This window comes from Solanum verrucosum, unplaced genomic scaffold (assembly GCF_900185275.1).
Source record: "Solanum verrucosum unplaced genomic scaffold, falcon-dt-bn FXZP01000086.1, whole genome shotgun sequence".
NCBI lineage: Eukaryota > Viridiplantae > Streptophyta > Magnoliopsida > Solanales > Solanaceae > Solanum > Solanum verrucosum.
The window spans coordinates 1,056,049-1,075,311 of record NW_026020100.1 but is presented as its reverse complement, the minus strand read 5'-3'; the positions used below and the strand labels follow the sequence as shown (position 1 = coordinate 1,075,311).

Genomic DNA, 19,263 nt, shown 5'->3' with positions numbered 1-19,263 from the left:
TGTACAAAATTGTCTTTTAATCTTGTGATCTTAAACATGCCACGTGAAAAACTGAAATTAAAATATTACAAAAAAAAGAAAGAGGTCATATTTTTTAAAACTGACTAAAAAGGAAATGAAGTCATTCTTTTTAAAATGGATGGAGTAAATGTTTGTGTCACTATAAATCAATTTATTAAAGATAAAATTAATACTTTAAAGTTAAATTGTTGGTACTAAATATAAAAATGTATCACTCTTTTAGAACTAACTAAAAAAGAAAGTGAGTTATATAAATTAGACATACGAAGGATATTCTATGGATGTTGAGGTAGACAAGCGATTTATCTTTGTGAGACAAAAAAACAAGAAGAAAGACAGGTACAGTGTGGTAAGCAAAGAAATACTCTCAAAACACTCCATTCATAAGGAACAAAGGAGCAAGGACCAATATAGGAGAAACAAAGAACAAGCTTTTGATTATTAAGGTTAAAATAAATAGAACATTATGTACATATGATGATGGAATTGTAGCAGTCACATTCATTCACTCCCCCTAAAAAGCTCAAATCTCTATCAAACCTATCCACCAGCTCTTGCAAGCACAGAGGTTTCAAGATACCAGACAATTACCAAAACAGGCCAAGCACAGAGGTTTCAAGATACCAGACAATACCAAAACAGGCCAGAATACTTTCACTCATCATAGTACCCTAAATTTACCAGAAAATTTGCACCAGAACAGATAGCAGATTTTGAACGCTATTCTGATAACTGGTTCCCCATCACAAACTAGGCCATAATACAACGGCAGCAGAGGAAAATGATCGGCTCATGCAGAAACGCAGCCATTAGCATAAAGAAGATAACCAAATGCAGCAGAAAATGATGCCTCAAATAAAGGATCCCCTCTCTGCCAACCCAGCTATATCAGTTTACCATTATGTACCTCGGATTGTGTCCACTCTATCAATGACATCCAAAGCTTTGAGTCTATCAATGTCAAAATTGATCACTGGAACAGAAGACGGTCTCCTAATGGGAAAGGGGTCCTTCTTGGTTTCACGTATAGGGGAATGGTTACTACTCTTGCTCAGCCTGTGGAACTTGCTCAACCTAGTTCTTGCAGTATCGAATTCTTGGGACTTGCTAATTCCGGGTGTCAGTTTTCTCTTGCTTACATCTCGAAGCATCTCTTGGTCTTCAATTGTTAATGTGGAAGATGGAGAACTTGGCTTGTGTGTTAACTGATTCATCTTTTGATTAGGGTAACAGCATGGAGATTTCACTGGAGATCTGATTCCGCCATTTGTAGAACTTCTCGACTGAGTGACAAGATAGTGAAGCCACACCACCAGTTCAAGAATATAAGCTTCAGTTTTCTCCTTATCAGCATGATATAGTGTCTCAATTCGAAGTAGATCAGTCTGTCCAGCAGGTTTCCTGTTCATTTCAGACCAAATGAATATAAATACTTGCCATAAAATTGGTTCAATCGGTAAAGAACAAGTTTCTTATAATTGAGCTCACCCTGTATTTGCCCATTCTCCAACCCATCCAAAGCCATGGTGGGCCCTGTAAAGTAAGAGTAAAGGAAGTGGATCTACATCAGAAAAAAGGAGACGGAGAGGATAGTTTAATAACACATATACCTTTTCACACAAAATGGACAGAAGTTGAGGGAAGAAAACTCCAATGCAACTCCTTAGTAGGCCAAAGGCCTGAGCAGTGTTGTGAAAGGCGATTGGCGACGAGGCGAGGCGACCCTTCATCGCCTTTTACCTTTGTGGCAAGGCGATCTTCAAAAGGCGACGCCATGACGACAAAAGGCAAGAGGCAAGAAGCGAGAAAGCCTAGAAAGGCGCCGCCTTTTGTATTTTCTTAAAAAAAGGCGACCAATTTAGGGTTTTAAAAGTTAAAAGGTAATTTTAGGGTTTTTGACTAGACTCCTCCGGCAACTAGGCAGACTTTTCCGGAGACTTCAAAGTCTAACCAATACATATTTCTTCTTTTCTTCTTCCTCTGTTCTTTTTCCTTCTTCTTCATCAGACTTTAGAGTCACTTCTACCTTTGTTTTGACTTTTGTTCTATTTTTTCTCATTCAAGTTCTAGACTTTTAGTATGTACTATCTATTTTTAGTTTTTGAATTGAAAAAATTGCTAATATGTTATTGTTTGATTATTTACATATGCAATTAAATATTTTAATTTTTTGGTATTAAATGGTGCCGCACTTCAAAAAGGCGAGCACCTCGCCGCTCGCCTTGCCTTATGGCGAGGCAGACCCTTGTCGCCTTTTATCGCCTTTCGCCGTCCAAAACATTGGGCCTGAGTTATTAAGGAGAAAAATAAGGATGCTATACTGATAAGATGAGATACTACACTTGATCTTAGCCAAGGAACTGAAACATAAGCACATCAAGGAATCTAATAAGAAGCAACTCTTTTTTACATTCTTTCACCATCAAAACCAAAACACAGAAACAAGACACTCTTTTGCTTTCCTTTCTTCTACATGATTTTATTTTTTTCTAATACAAATATACTATATGGGCAAACAATATAGCATTCTTCATGCAATTGCCCTTATTTAACATTGCTCAATTTAGCTCATTTAAAATCTACAAGAGAAAAAGAAAGATAACCTCCAAGCATACAACCCCAATGAATAATGAAATCTATCATTTTCTTAAAAAAAAATCTTTGTTTTTAGTACGATCTGGCTTCACATCCCTCACCTATCGGAACACCAGTCTCAAGAAAACTCAAATTAGAATTAATTTAGAGTACCCACTGATATAATATAGCTGACCAGAAAAGCCTCTTTGGACTAAGAAACATATGAAGAATCACTGGAAAGCTGTAATTGAAGAATATATTGCTAGGAAATTGATGTTTTACTTGGTTGTGTTGGTTGCCATGGGAACAAGCCACTGCAGCGTTTTCTCCATTTCAGCCTTGATTTGTTGCACAGTTAACTGCACAATAAGAGTATCTGGAGTATTACTAACATTCAACGGCCTAGAAGGCAGAAACTTGAGGATACCCCACAAAAAACCCTTGAAAGGCAAAATAAAGAGTACCTCTTCCTTGAGCTGGAAGGATTGTAATTTGAATCGCAAAGCTGACTTAATGCTTGGTGGCAACCCTTGGTATAAAGCATCTCTTGTATTTGGGGGCACCGAACCGGATCGTGTGACCTGATCATATAAAATATGATACTCACTTTATGTTTCTGATTAGAAATGTCAACAAATAACATAATTTTACAAATATTTTTCATACAATTCAACAACATTACTAATCCAGAATACCAATTTGTTACAATTACAGCACGATTGTGAGACTGTAAGAAGTATGATTCCATTACTTAGGCACCTCTACTGACTGAAGAAAGAGAGCTAAACTGGAGAAACACCCGAATTTAGGGTACTACAGTAACTGCTATGCTGCTCGGACATGAATGCGGATCTAAGGGTCGGATTCTTCATCACATAAATTTTAGGATTCGGGTATGAATCCGAGTTCGGATACGGGTGCAGGGATATGACCAATAAATGTTTATTACGACATAAAAAGTAAATATATCGATTAGTTAAAGTTATAGAACTAAAACTAATAAAACTTCATTTCTTCTAAACACCAATATTTTATTCTTATCTCACGTAATAGAAAAGCGTTCTCATATATATGACATAAACCCATAAATCAAACTAAATACCCAATCAATCTATACTTCTCGGTCTAGAATGTGGTCAAAGTACCCAAGATAAGTTGACCAAATCAGTTATGGATCCCACACCCACATCCATGTCGTGTCAGCATGGGTGCGGCAGGGATTTTGAAGAGTCCGCCTAAACATAGAGAGTAAGCATTTCTCATAAAAATTCTCATACAATGTATCTAGCTTGCCTAGCGAGAATATTTATTAGAAATTTAACTCATAAAAATAGCATTGGCACCACAACTATGACTGGGTTACCAAAAAATCTCATTTGAACTAATCTACGTTCCAGCTAAGTGAGTAACAATTGACTTCCAAATATTTACAGGTCCCCAAGACCCGAACATGAGGCATACCATAAAGTTTGGGTAACAAAGAAAAGATTATAAGCTATACATGAGGACCATAAAGTTTGGGTAACATAGAAAAGATTTTAAAAAAAAACAAACGAAGTCAAACATCAAATTCAAGTCAAAAACAAAAAAAAATGCCTAAGTTAATATAAAAACCCACCTACAAATGATTCGAGTTCTTCAAAAAGAAAAAAAAAATACAATACTAAAACAGGAAGTGAGATGATGAAAACCATGAAAGCACTTGAGAGTAAGATTTCAAATGCCTTCTATAGTGGATCACAACCTTAAAGTACTGCTATCTTCACATGAACAATTCACCTGATCTTGGGAGTTCTAGCTATCGATTTAAAATTCTAATTCTGATATGAGATTCACAAAGACAATCGCAATTTGAGTATTTTCACTGTGGCAGTTCTTGCAACATTTGTTTTTGGTCCAATTGATAGACCTCCATTCTTTATTGTGATTCCTGATAGATATTAGAGCATACAGCTTTATGAAACATATAAAGAGATGAGAGAATATCTATTGGGATTAAGATGATGATTTACAAGGAAGATAAATGCTTGATATATTTATGACGAGAAACAAAAAAAGTAGTTTAGCTTAATGGAGGAAAAGATGTCAACTTCATTCCACATTTCCATTAAGGAAATGAATGAAATCAAAAGATTAAATGATAGCGTCAAAAATGCTGATTCTCTAATAATTGTATGTGCATGAGATGCTTACAAGCGTATCAATCTGAGTAATGATATTTGCATAATGTAATGCAAGACCAGCAGATCCTAATCTCTGATGGTTGTTTTTTATTGGTCGGTCTCCATCTGCAAGGTTTGGCAAAACTATAGCAGTCAGGTAAAAAATTGTACAATTCAGTCACTCAAAAAAAAATTGAAGACATGAAAGAAATGATTTAACTCTAAACGCTCAGCACCTATAGAATACGAGTTAAAAAAATATTTAACTGTTTCGATTGATTTTGTATGTTCCTGCCTTATAAAACAAAATATACCTTCCTTATAGGAACAAATGAATCAGTATTATGAGCTGTAATATAAGCATAGGCAATAACAAACAAGCAAGGATTGTTCTGCCATGACAATGACTTCTGACTCTCTTAGTTGCATAATAAAATCCGATAACTCATAGTTCACCCTAGATTATGATTTTCGTTGATCACCACACGTGCATCAGCAACAGTAACTGTTTGTACATAACAGATAAAATTGATAGGTAGCCGTTGGTAAAACAGATCTTTACTCACCTAGTGAATAGCAGGACGCGCTAATTTTCTAGTCTATAATGTAGAAACAAATTGTTGTTTACACTTAAAACTAAACGAGCAATTGACACAAGCAAAATGTAAATCTTAAAGTTAATCACGATATAGACAGACAACAATGATCCAAGAATCATGATAAAAAGTTAACTTGAAGTTTCCAAAGCATTACCAGTGTTGCCAAACGCAGCATGGATCTCCAAATGGAGGAAGTGGACAATGTCCACAAGCTTTTCCATCACCTTCAATTATGGCAAAGCAGATGTTAGGATAGTCAATTGAAATTTGAAAGGAACCTCGACAATTTATCTTAAACAGACCATCCATCTTGTGCAGTAAGCAGAAACTAGATACCACATTACCAGTATCAAATTTAAGATCAAAGTAAAAGATAAAGCAGGACTGAATTGCTACCTCTTCCAATATCTTCGACCAGAGAGACTTCTTTTTCAAACTTTTAACATGTTTCTTTTGACTTTTCAACTCTGCTCTCAAAATTGCAAGGCTATCTCCTGCATATTTATATGTTAAAAGGAATATAAGAAATCAGTAGGAAGAAAACAGATACTAAAGACAAAAGTAAAAGAAGAAAATGCAAGAGTAAACAAAGGTTACTAGATTAAGTAACAAGAGTCTCACGTCCTCCACAGAATCACATGACATTACACAAACAAACTTTACACCAACTAAAAGTACAGAATAATCTCGACAAACAGTAACCACAAGGAAACAATGTCCTCAATGCTGTTTAGAATCAGTAAGATGTCTATATATCTATATTTTTGAACTAGTTATCAGATTCAATATGATGTTCCTAAATCTAATTGATTCCCAATATTCTCCAGCTATGACTTCCATCCATAGAGCTTGCTTCTCTTTTGCAAATGAAGGTGTAGGAGGACTTCAATGGCAGCATCAGAATTAAAAGTGGACTTGAGCCAACCAGGTCTTAAACCATGTTCAGAATACATATCTAGAAAACAACAATAGTAGCTAGAATCTACCCGTTCAAGATTTCTTCATTAAGCTATTTGTAGCACCCTGTGGAAACCCAAGCAGGAGTGTTCTGTCTAGGCCCACAATACTTAACATGCTGGTGATTAAGTTCCTAATGATATGAGAAACTGGAGGAAGTTCATTGTATAGAAATAGTTTATATAAACTTAGAGCTAATGCAGATCTGCTAATTTAAAATAGTTAGGTAAAGAAGATAGAGAACAATATGAATATATGTGGATAGATGACCTTTCTGAGTAGCATTTGAAGTATCCTCTTCTTGGGCTTTACGTCGACAATCTTGTTCAATTCTGTCCAATGCATGCAATTCATGGTACAGTTCCTGCAAAGATCATAATAATTACAATTTACTCGAACCAGATACTTGTTTACAATTTATGACAATATAATAATTTGACAGTAACAAAAGAGAACAACATATACCACTAGGTAAGAAATTGTCCAAAAAATACCTACTCAGAATCAACGTAGTGTTAGGTAAAAATAGAACCAATTGAACAACATGCTCATATAGACAAAAACAACAAGTTGGGACTAAGCTTACTTTTCTAACACACATTAGATCTGACCTTTACTAGGAGTTTTTGTTTTCTAGTTAAAAACGTGTATATCCATGTAAAATCCATAATATGTCTCAAAAGAGAAATCATTTAATTCGAATGAATTGGATCATAATAAAGAGGATTCATATAATCTACTCCAACTACTGGAATTGCAGAGAAATATTCACAAATCTTTAAGCTAATCCAAGTATCATAACATGGGTGGGCATTAAGCAGGAACTGATGCATCCATACTAAACTTTCAAGTGGTAGACCAATTATAGTGTAGAATTTGTAACATGATGGGAATAGAATGAATAATGTCGGATAGGGTTATATAAATATGCAACTCGGGTGGAAATTCAGGAGGGATCCTCTAACGCTTATATGGACCATATGGAAAGAACAAAACCAAAATAGCATTTGAAGAGTTAAATTACTCATTGTACAAGTCGAGGATTTTTTTTAAAAAAAAAATTGGAACACCCTATGAGATAATGAATTATTGCTCTTCATAAAGAATTATGTTTTTATGTGAGATACTCTACTTATGTATATATATTATATAACAGAATACTTCATTATCAAAAGAAATTACTCCCTCCATCCCAATTATGTGACACTCTTTCATTTTTAGTCAGTCCAAAAAGAATGACTTATTTTCATATTTAGTAACAATTTAACTTCGATCTTCCCATTTTACCCTTAATGAAATGATTCACAGCCATTAAAAATTTCATGGCTTATTCTAGACCACAAGTTTCAAATGTATTCCTTTTCCTCTTGAACTCTGAGCTCAGTCAAACACTTCAGATAAATTGGGACGGAGGGAGCATTACTTAACGGAAAAAAATAAAAAAATGAAACAAATAGGGAAAGAATAGGTCAAGAAGTGTAGATGCTGAGATGGAACTTACTGCTGAATACTGTACCAAGGTCATTAAGTGCAGCATCAGAGTCTCAGCTTCTTCTTTTAGTTGTTTATGAGGTGTCAATTCTGATTCCAACCTAAACGTAATGGAATGAACTACAGATAATGTGAATATTCATTTTTGAAGTGGTAACAACAAAGCAGAAAAACTGGACTAAAGTTAGTTTTAAATACTTCTCAAAGTAACGGTCTAAGTTGTGCCATTGAGGATCTTTGCAACTATTTCCAAAGCGAACCACTTCACAAGAGAATATTTTCAGTTCATCCCTGTCAAATTACAACAACTATCTCACTCTTGAACCAAAAGAAAATGAAAGTATGCAAAAGTTATTTCAGACTCTTTGACACCTTTTGTCTGCTGCAGCAATTCTGAAGAGCTCATCCATATCTTTTGATATCAACAGCTGCACACCTTCAGAAGGGAGAACCACTTCCTTCAAATGCTTAATGTTCTCATTTGAAAGGGAATACATAAGATTGGCACCCTTGACAATTGTATTTGCAACTTCAAATGCCAAAATGGAAATTTGATTTCCCTTGGTTGCCATGCTAGATGCAAAGCCACCACTTAGGTTTAAATTTGTCATGCTGCTACCAAGAGTATCCAACACATCTACTGCCTTGCCAAGCCCCACTGTACCAGCTCTGCCCAAAAGTGAACTCACTTCTGAAACCTGTCAAGCAAATATAAAATTATTAAATTTTACTCCCTTTGTCCTCAATTGATGTGACACTCTTCCCTTTTTAGTCAATTCCAGAAAGAATGACACGTTTAACAATTTAACTTTAAAATACCAAATGACATCTTTCTACATTTTAGTAAAAAATTAACTTTAACATACTTATTTTACCCTTAGTGAGATAATTTTTAGTCACACAAATATCTATGGATTATTATAGACCACAAGTTTCAAAAGTCTTCCGTTGTTATTTCTTAATCTCCATGCCCACTCAAACACCATCGCATAAATTGGAAAGGAGAGTAATATTTAGAAATATAACCATTAATCTTCATCTTTAGGAAATTAATTAATACTGAATACAATTACTGCCAGTAGTCTGATATTACACTATCTGCGAGTTAATAGTTTTTTTTTTGTTCAGTTGGTTGAATCATAGTTTGTATGCAGCCATCCAATATTCTACACCCATCCGGGAAAAATGTATTCATTAACACATTAAATTGAATTCATTGTCCGATTTTGTTCTTTGTTGGCCTCATTACTACTGGATCATTTTTTTCCCTTTTACATCAGCTTGCAATTATGATGGTCTTTTTTCTTTGCCATCAGATCATTTAGTTATGATTTTCATGATACATGAGCGTGTATAAATGATGAAACTTCTGAAGTCCGAAAGTTGGAATCAACAGACCAAGATCAAAGCCAAAGAGAGACTTATTGCTAGGAAAGCTGCCCAAAGAATGACCTAAGAGCTAACTGTCATTTACTATGCAATCACATTAGAGAGTAGTTCAACTAAATTTTGTGTTTGGTTCACATGCTCAATCAATGTTAGAATATATTAGTTCGATAAATCTAGTTTTCAAAAAAAATTATTAATTAGATAAATCTCTGTTTTTCCTTTTGAAGATTATATCTTTGCGGAAAAAGCTTTACACTATATCAGAAGTTTATGTTAGATATTGTGTTGAACTGAAAATTTATGACTGTGAATTGGAAAATTGTTTGATCCAATGAAAAGAAGAAAAAGCTTCGTGATGCATAAGAAAAAGTTAATTGAAAGAGGAGTCTCTTTTGTCTTTACTTGTTTCAGCACATTACATTTTCTATGCCCAATATCTTTAATATTTTTCGTGCGAGCGTGGGTACTTATACTAGTTAATACTGAATACAACAAGATTTATTGCCAAAAGATGTTCAAGATAATCTTCCTCTCTATGTGCAACATCAATAAAGTAAGCTTAAAGCAGCATTGCAGCATCTTTTGTTAACAACTATTGAGAAAGATGACCAGTAGGATGTATTTAAGGGGGATGGAAATATTCAAATATATGGTGGAACATGAATGAAACTGATAGAGAAAGAGAGAGAGAGAGTAAACCATAGATTCAACTGAACATTTCATCCTGATGTTAAATTCAACTTTGGGAATCTACATGCTCAAAAATGAATTAAGAACAAAGTAGCATTGCAGCATCTTTAGTGAAAAACCATAAAGACGACCAGAGGGACTTTATTTGAGGGGAATAGCAAGTGGTCAAATATGTGATAAAACTTTACAGGAACTGATAAAGAGAATAAATGATAGATTCAAAAGAGAGCTTCATCATGATAAGACACTGTATTTCTTTTCATTCTTCAAAGTGGTAACCACTGGATTCTTGGGGAGCTTAAGAGGGATTAGGCAAGGGGATCCATTACCTCTGCTTCTTTTTTGTTCTTGATGGAAGCCCTCAATAGACTCATGGAGCGTATGGTGGTATGTTGGTTTCATAAAGAAACTCTAGGTAGTAATGGAAGCGGAGGAAGGAAAGACATATCTCATTTATTGTTCGTCACTGAAATATTAATCTTTTGAGGGCTTCGACATAGACCACTCAATACTTAGTTAAACCTTATATAGTCTGAACCTATATCAGGACTTCGTATCAGTATTCATAAGTCAGAGTTAGTGCTAATGGATGAGTTACAAGACATTCATAGCTTGGCACGGACTTTTTTTTTTTTAACCGAGAAATCTGCCTGTGACCCGCCCTTTGGACCAATCACAGCCTTCTAAACTCGGTGGATGATGGGCCCGCCCCTCTACCCTTCTCCACTTAAATACCGGGCTTTGCTTTGCATGGTGTGGGGCTTGAACCTGCGACCTAAGCCACAAATCCTCCACCTTTTGCCACTCAAGCTAGGCCATGGGGGCAGCTTGGCACGGATTTGTAAGTGCAACTTGCAAAAAGTGACCGAATTGTCAATATCGTCTTTGCCTCTTTGGGGTGCCTTGGAAGAGAAAATTCAAAAATAAAGATTTGTGACAACCTACAATGAAGAAATTCTAGAGGAGGGTGGTGGAGGGAAGAGAGTATTTGTCTAAGAGAGAGAAAGTAGCACTATTGAAGTCTACCCTCTATGTTATTCTCACATAGGGCACACCACAGCTATCACAGTTATAGAACATTGTGTGCTCCTTTAACATTTCATTGGATTTCCAAGACAGTTATAATATCCTCTCTATTATTCTCACTTGTTTATTTTTCTCTTTGTTTGCCTTTTAATTATTCATCCAATTTTTTTATAAATTATTCATTCGTCTTTGTATCTTCATTTTTTACAACCTATGTGACATTTGGCCATTCTCAAGACAGTGAAATGGAAATACTTTACATAATCACAAATGCAATAGGAAAAAGACAGAAGCATCAGGCCATAGGACAAAGGAAATAACAACGAATAGGAGACTAATCACCTTTGCCATGGCAACTTGCTTTGACCTTGTTGGTCTGGTTTTATTTGATAAAACCCTAGACAATCGAGGAATTCCATCATTGATAGCATCCATATCAACCCCATGGGAAGCTGCATTCAACTCTGGAAAAGAGAACACTGGTTCACTTGGTTGATTTTCTGTGCTTTCCCCCAGTGGAGATTGCACAGAATCATTATTTGCCTGTGAGGGCAATCTATGCGACTGATAAACTGTTCCAGCACCATAGTTGAAGTGACCGTTGACATGTGGTATGGAACGACCTGTTGTATTCTCACTGGTGGCTCTTCTAGAGCAAAGGCCACCCATTATTGTATAATGCTTCCACCTACTTCAATCTCGAGGTTTCCATCAACATTTGAGTCAAAAGTTCATAAATGCCTTGAGAAACTTCTGCAGCAGAGTACCGATATCAACAAAGCTGCTTGACAATACGCGCTCAAATGTGTCTAAGCTAAACCAAGCAGATCCTCGAATTCAGCTGCATGATCAAATTAACTATCAACTCTGAGCATAGGTACGATCTAATTCAACTGACACAAACACAAACCACAACATAAAGAACAGAATATCAAAAAAGCATGTCTCTATATCTCAATAAATTAACAATAAACAAGCAATGCAAAAACCCAATTTGCAGGATATATAGAATACTTAATGGCATCCAAATGGGAGAATGTACAAGATTATTAGCAAAAGCTATCAAATACCACCAGCATGTTGCCACAAGAAACACCACAGCTCATAGAACACTACAGGGGAATCCAATGTTCTCAACTTGAACTACATAGTACATATAATGTAAAATAATTTCAAGAATCTATACTAAGTTTGCACTCACTTCCACAAATAAGCAGGACAGCTACTAGTACAAAAATCCAAGATCCACCTCTATAACATGAACTATAAAGAAGTAAGTCAAAACACTCTAGAAGGGTCTAAAAGATCACAACTTTACCTCATCAGTCAGCAAGAAAACAAGAAAAAGAGACCGACACAGTCGCATACTGAATAAAAACACATAAAAACAGCTGTATAATAAAGAGGCAAAGCAAGCTTACCAAGCAAGATACAAAGGGGAAACAAAAAAAGATGATAACTTGGATCTGAACAAAGACACAACAGATTCTAATAACCCCTTTTTTCAACAAGAACGAAATACACTTGATTAAGGGAGAAAAAAAGGGTAATACAAGTGATTAGTAGCTTTTTTTGCTTAATGGGTGTTGGATTTTTGGAGAGTAAAAGGTCGGGAAGGGGAAGCTGGGTCAAGAATAATGGCAAAGAAGTAAGCAAAGAGACCCCCAAGTCAGACACGATAGAGTAGGAAAACTCTCTCTCACACACATACACACACAGAGTTGAGTTATCTATGTTCTTGAAAAACAAACAACTTCGCTCTCAGCGTTGAAGTGTTTTTAATCATATTTAACAACAAATTGAGTTTGAGTTCAACTTTTTTTTACTATGTTTTTATCAAAAAAAAATTGTGTTTTATATTTATTTATTTATTGTAAATGATTATAGTTGTAATATATATTTATATCAAGTATACCAAAGTGAATAAATAGTGAATATTTTAATTTTATTATACCAAAAATATCTCTTTATACGACTTTCAACACTTTCGTATCTATTACTAATAACTAATAATAAAATAATATCCCGCTTTAAACACCATATACCCATTTTCTTACCCTTCATCAATTACTTAACCCCTATATTTCATTTTATTGGTTTAATTTTAAAAATCAAGAAAATTCTATCATGTTTTTTCCTTTTCTATTCTATATAGTTATTTAATACTATTATTAAAATAGGAATAGTAGTCAAATTTAGAATCTCAAAATATCATTAATAAAATCAGTTAAACAAAACCATTAAAAATGTGATTAACGGGGAAAATTTAGTTATAGTTACGTTATAGAGTAAAATAATTGCCCCTACCCCCACGCCTCAACGACCACGTCCGCACCAAACCCAAACGGCACAGCAGGCCAGACGTCATCGTGCACTTGCTTTGCTTTTTGTCTTTTCAATGGTCAAACCCCAACGTGATATAAATTTAATTTTCCCAAGGTAATTATTAATTACCTCAAAGAAAGAGTAAAGAAGTCATTACTACCATATGCTCATGATTTATAATATTATCGTCAGCACCTTTTACCATAAGTTCTCAATTACCACAGTTGGTTTTTATAATTTCAGTGCCACTCGCCCCCCAGGGAGCTAGCTCTCACTCAATATTCTAAAGTCATGAACTCCAAATGGAGTAACTTTCATGATTAATAGTTTGGAGTACAAGACAGTGAATATTCAATCTTTCTGCTAAAAAAATGATGCAACTATAATTCATTTGATGCTTTAAAAGAAATGTACTCAAAAGGTAAGTTGCAGACACTTTTCGTTAGTACACACTACTGAAACACATCAAATTTACCCACAAATGTTACATGACAATCAACTCACAATGCCGCCATCAAGATAACCATTAACCATATTCAATTCAGATGATAACTGGGAAAGTTCCGAATATTCTCAAAAGGAATCTAAATTTTCACAAAGGCCAGAGAAGTGCACACCACCAGACAAGCTCGAGATGCATTCACTTAGAGCAGAGTTAGGGGAACAGAAAATTAAAGAAAAACTGGCAAAGGAACAATCGTACACATGGAATTACAGCATAGACCAGGAATTCATAGAGCCTGATCTCTAGAAGTCAGTGACACAATCCTTGCAAATAGGTGTGCGTAGAACTAGAATCTCCTCCTGGGACTTCTAGAACGATGACTACGTGGTGACCTGCAAGGATGAGGACAGCTACATGTTAGTCGATAGTTCTTCAATGCAGAAACCATATAGGTGATGTTCCAAACATTCAAACACAGATTTTGCAGTAATGATGTAGGATAGGAATTTCATTTTCTATTTTGGAATAAGAAATAAAGATCTATCATAAAAAATGAATATTTATCATATAAAGGGAAGTATCTAAAAGGACAAGGATAAACTTTCCTCTAAATTGACTCAAGAGAGCAACAAGTTTCTCGCAAGTCAGTAGTCTTCCTATCAGCTCAAAAAGGCACGAACTGACTAGAAAATCCTCTTAACTCTTCCTATTTTTCTAACATTATGAAGGGGGCACCAACAACTAAAGTTGGTATTTACAAATTGATGTGGCTGAGCAACCCAGTTATTAGTCTGTAGCTTCAACAATTACTAGCAGAGTCATCACATTTTGCGCATAACAAAGACAAACTGAAGCATCCTATGTTCTTTTTAAAATGGATACATTAGAAACACCTTTACAACTGCTTGGCACCTCGGAGACACTGCTCATCTGTAATAACTAAACAAGGGTTAACAAACTTCCAGGAAACAGATGCAGACTTACATCATTGCTGTAATAGAGTCCTATTTATAACCAGGTTATGTGAGAGTTCATCATAAGGTATCCAACTCCCTTTTTGCCAAAAAGGAAAATCCCCAACAAGACACGTGTTAGTTTCGAATGGAAAATGTGAAGTGCCTATCCTATATTTGACTATAAATGGCAACCCATACCCCACACAGACACATCCTAGTGTTTTTTGCACCAATTCCACCACCTTCGCACCCCTCTCCAAAAGCTAAATAAAAGCCCAAACTGCCTGGGGACACCTATCCATGGGAGGGTGAGAAATGCATAAATCTTCAGACAATCATTTTGTGACCATAATGATGTTAGGAAAACCTAATCCACCACTTCACATGTTCATACAACCATAGCAATCATATGTATATTGCAAAGCAAATAGCTCTCTAATTGCTGGCGAACTTGACAAATAAACCCGATGAGAAGTCTGATAAGAGTTTGCAGTTTGTCTACTAATAAGGCTACTGAGAACTAGTTTTAATCATTGAGCTAATCCTACTCAAACTTCTGCTAAACAGTTTTGGAACTTTTCTAGTTATGTATTGAGGGATAAGTTCTCAATTTTTGCCTACAATATGATCAATGGGAAACCTAATTCAATGATCTCAGCTGGGATTTGACCAAAACTAGATCAAAAGTAAGAGAAAATAAATCAAACAATTATGCTTACCCTCAGAAAACAGGGAGCAAAAAAGAAAATTTAAGCGAACTGATGGATACACTGTCCATTACCTCCACAGAGAAATGCTCTGATAGAAGTAAAAAGCTACTATAACGTCATAGAACAAAAAATGAGGCAAAAAATTAAGACAACTTTGATCCGCAAGCTATCCAGCTGCCAGCCATTTAAATAAAATGGAGTCCTAGTAATAGGTGGTTGTCATTTGATTCCACACACACACAACTGACAGCTGAATCATGGGATACAGGAAATGGGTTGGTAACTTTTATCAACAAAAAGCATATGACGGAGGCAAGTGACAATTCCACTCCTATGGAGATGAACGCTATACAGTTAAACGACATGCATTATAGTGAAAAAGTTCACAAGAAAACAATTACTGTACATCATAACATTTATCCAGTTGCAAATGTTTAAAAAGTGGTTATTCCAATCTCTGCGAATAAATTTGAGACCCCGACTTGTTCTCAAGAAGAGGGTAAAAATCTATGCTTCTGGAAGAACATTTGCCCACATTGATTAAAAGTGAAAAAGTGTATCCTTGATTCAGGCAACATTTTTTCACAGCTATTTTACACACAAAATTACACTAATTGGATTAACCAAGAAGATACCTCCTCCTAGCATTTCTCCTTCTAAAAGGACCTTTGCTGAATGCCCAATCAACATGAACAGTCTGAGTGAGCAGCTCATTCCCATCCATTTCACTGATAGCTCTCTCTGCTTCTTCAAAGTTCTCATATTCAATAAGTGCATAACCCTGTCAAAATGGAAAACTTTATAAAAACTATACCACTCCAAAGTCCAAACCAAGACAAACGCAGAAACTTAACTAAAAACAAAGAAAAGTATCTATCTGGACTCCCTCATAATTAACATAACATTGATCCTATTTTATTCCATTTACTCCATTACAGATTCATCAAGGAAATGCTCTTACATAGTTACATGGAACAAGGAATGTCTGTCACTTATAATCTTCAACAAAATTTTCTTGATTGAAACAATTGTCATCATCCAAAATCTTTTGATAGGAAAGTTTATTAGATTAAAGCATACAATGGGAATGCAATTCATATAACATCATATGTGCAACACCCAGAACCCAAAGAAGCAGCTAAACATTCCGAGAAAGAAAAGAGCCAGTTCACCTTGACAAATCCAGAACGACGATCCAGATTCAAATGCAAATTCTTGATCTCCCCGAACTCACCAAATGTATTATGAAGATCATCTTCTTGTGCCTCCTCATTAACTCCAGTGACTAAAATAATCCATCCTTCAATGGCTGCAGATGTTCCCCTCATTAGCTCTCTACTACTTATTTAAACCTTTATTAATCTTACCAGTAATCTCAAAAGAAAAAAAAAGGGGGGGACACCATCCATGTCTGAATCATCACCTATCAGACATTTTGGGATGTTTATTACATCAGAATTGCATAACTTGAAAAATATCTCAGATACCCAGCACAAATTACATATTACTTAAGTGCTGGTGACCCAGCAATCAAACAACTAATATCTCCGACTAAAATCAGCATATTAAGTTCTGTTGGCCAACTTCTCTGACTACTTCAGCAAGTGCTGGAGACCAAGTTGAGCCGTTGAGGGTAAGTTGGATTAGCTATACAAAGCCAGCTCTCTCCTAAAAACTAAGCAACAATGACAAAGTGACAAATATACAGCCTACCATTAAGTGCTTCTTAGATGTAAATAAAATAATAGCTGGAACCCAATCCAACTAGTTAGCACATTTACAATGTAAACAACATGAAGCTGGAGGCTCATAAGCAAAATGGCAAGAGTAAGGGACCAAACAACACAGATATACATTAAGTACAAAAAAAATTCCCTATTTCATGATCTTTCTATTCTTTCTGAAAATGAAGACCTCAACTCAATGATCTTCAAGTTATTCCACTTTCTAAATAACGTAACAGGGTCCTACAAAGGTGAAGATAAGTACAAGCAATATTTGAGTGTTCCTTTCTCTAATTGTTTTTTTCTTCACACACAGATTAACAAAATCAACTTCTACTAGAAGTAGGTCCTAACTTCTTTATTCACTTCTCTAATTCTGCATGCTTACACAATGTAGGTGAAACCTTAACACGGTGTCATTCACAAAAGCAATTTAACATCGTTCAATTAATCAATAGCAGAAAATAAATTAAACCAAAACAGAAAAACATATGGAATGCACTCAATAAAACCACAAAAGCTCCTCGTGAAAAAATCTACACAAATAACAGGGTGAACACCAAAACATTCAATTTTAGTCTTCTAAAGTTAGCTGTTCTCTAGATTCAAGTCTGTAAACCAAACTAAACACACTCCTTGCAGGGTAATTTCATAACACGGATTATCCACCTACAGCAGTTTTCCTTTATCCAAAACACAAATACCAAAAGAAAAAACAATTATAAGAACAAGCAGTTTCTAACCTGTTAAAATTAAGGTATCCTAAACCTAGATATTCTCTAAATAAAAGTCTCTAACCAGACTAAAACATTTCCTTAGAGACTCTTTACCCATTATCCCGACTATCAATCTCCCGTCACAAAATCATAGAGAAAACAATTATAGGTAGCAAATTTTTAGCACTAGCGCTTCTCTAAGTACAAATCCCTAACCGAACTAAAAAAACTCTAATTAATTACGTTAGATGAATTGTCAACCTGCTGCAACATTTTCCCCAAATTTGAACAAAATTCTAAAAAAAGGAAGTAGCAACTTCTTTTCGTTATATAAAAAAGATGAGTTAGAGTAGAAACTAACATCGTTCAGGTCCAGGGCCACCTTCGGAGTCAAGTGAATCGAATCGAGCAGAAAGGCGAGCATTCCTTTCAGCCTCAGCAGTCTCTTCACGGAAACCACGTCCTTTGATTTTCTTAGAAGCAGAAGAACCACCGCCGCCGCCTGTAATGGCTGATTTCAGCTTTGGCATCGGTGCCCTAGGTGATGAAGCGTCAACATCTTCGTCCATCAGATCGTCTTCCTCTGGCTCGAAATCGACAGCCTCCTCCGGGTTCGCCATTTTCGCCGCTGCAAAAAGAGAGAATTTGGGGTTTTGATTTGCTTCTTTCAACTGAATATAATAAAGTATTTTTATTGAAGCCGTGTCCAGGCAAAATGCTGGGTGATTATACTGGCGGAGAAGGGTTTTGGGGCAATGTGATCTTCCTAATCTTTTCGGGTCGGGTCAGGTCGAAAATAAGAAAATATTTATCATAATTTCATAGTACCAAATTATTCGATTTGAGACTCTAAAATATACTTGGTCAAATAAAAATATCAAGATGAATGTGTAATAAATGGAATTATACTCGAGGAACGTGGTGAAATGAATAAGATTCTTTTATCTTTAATTTGAAGTCTAGAATGTAAATAAGAAACTTCTAAAGTCTTGCATGATGTGAATATAAATTAGTTGAATTAATATATTTTGAAATACAATCAGAGGCGGATCTAGAGGATACCACGGGTTCATCCCATCGGCAAAAAGTTACATGATCCATTAGGTTTAAATCTTTTTATGTATACATATAAATTTTGAACCTCCTAAACATAAGATTAGAGCTTGACATAGTAATTAAAGGGGTTTAAAATTCAATTTGAAGTTCCAAGTTTAAATCGTATCTAATTGAACTACATAATGTTAAAAGTTAAAAGAAAACAAATATCCCGAGTAAATACACATGCTAAGCTTTTGTATGATATTGTATTGTTAAAGTCCGTTTGTGTACTCTTCTTGACAATGGTGTATGAATGTGAAACCATAATTTAACTGCACTAAGCCACTAATTATACTTGTTTTTTTCCAGAAGATACTAATGGGTCGTTTTGGTTCACAACTAATTACACCAAAGAATAACGTATCAGTAAAAAAAAT

General features: G+C 35.3%; 2 protein-coding genes across 3 annotated transcripts in view; both read right to left on the bottom strand.

Annotated features, from left to right (window-relative positions):
• Positions 1–534: 534 nt before the first annotated feature.
• Positions 535–11,753, bottom strand: LOC125824895 (protein PSK SIMULATOR 1-like). Its single transcript, XM_049504236.1, has 13 exons — positions 11,255–11,753; positions 8,180–8,505; positions 8,006–8,098; positions 7,818–7,908; positions 6,587–6,680; positions 5,756–5,853; positions 5,514–5,583; positions 4,792–4,886; positions 3,063–3,179; positions 2,881–2,957; positions 1,510–1,554; positions 644–1,422; positions 535–589 (listed from the first exon to the last, which is right to left on the bottom strand). Exons 1-12 carry the CDS (start codon positions 11,579–11,581, stop codon positions 921–923), a joined length of 1,935 nt encoding a protein of 644 aa, XP_049360193.1. The 5' UTR covers positions 11,582–11,753; the 3' UTR covers positions 535–589; positions 644–920.
• A 2,039-nt stretch (positions 11,754–13,792) lies between these two features.
• Positions 13,793–19,263, bottom strand: part of LOC125824948 (RNA-binding protein Y14A-like) — a 105,784-nt gene continuing 100,313 nt past the window's right edge. For both annotated transcript variants that reach the window (XM_049504298.1, XM_049504297.1), the window contains exons 2-5: positions 18,150–18,421; positions 16,521–16,657; positions 15,984–16,129; positions 13,793–14,074 (exon numbers count right to left, since the gene is read on the bottom strand). In XM_049504298.1, the coding sequence (XP_049360255.1) occupies positions 14,029–14,074; positions 15,984–16,129; positions 16,521–16,657; positions 18,150–18,408 (588 nt within the window). In that variant the 5' untranslated portion in view covers positions 18,409–18,421 and the 3' untranslated portion in view covers positions 13,793–14,028. The remainder of the gene's footprint in view (positions 14,075–15,983; positions 16,130–16,520; positions 16,658–18,149; positions 18,422–19,263) is intronic.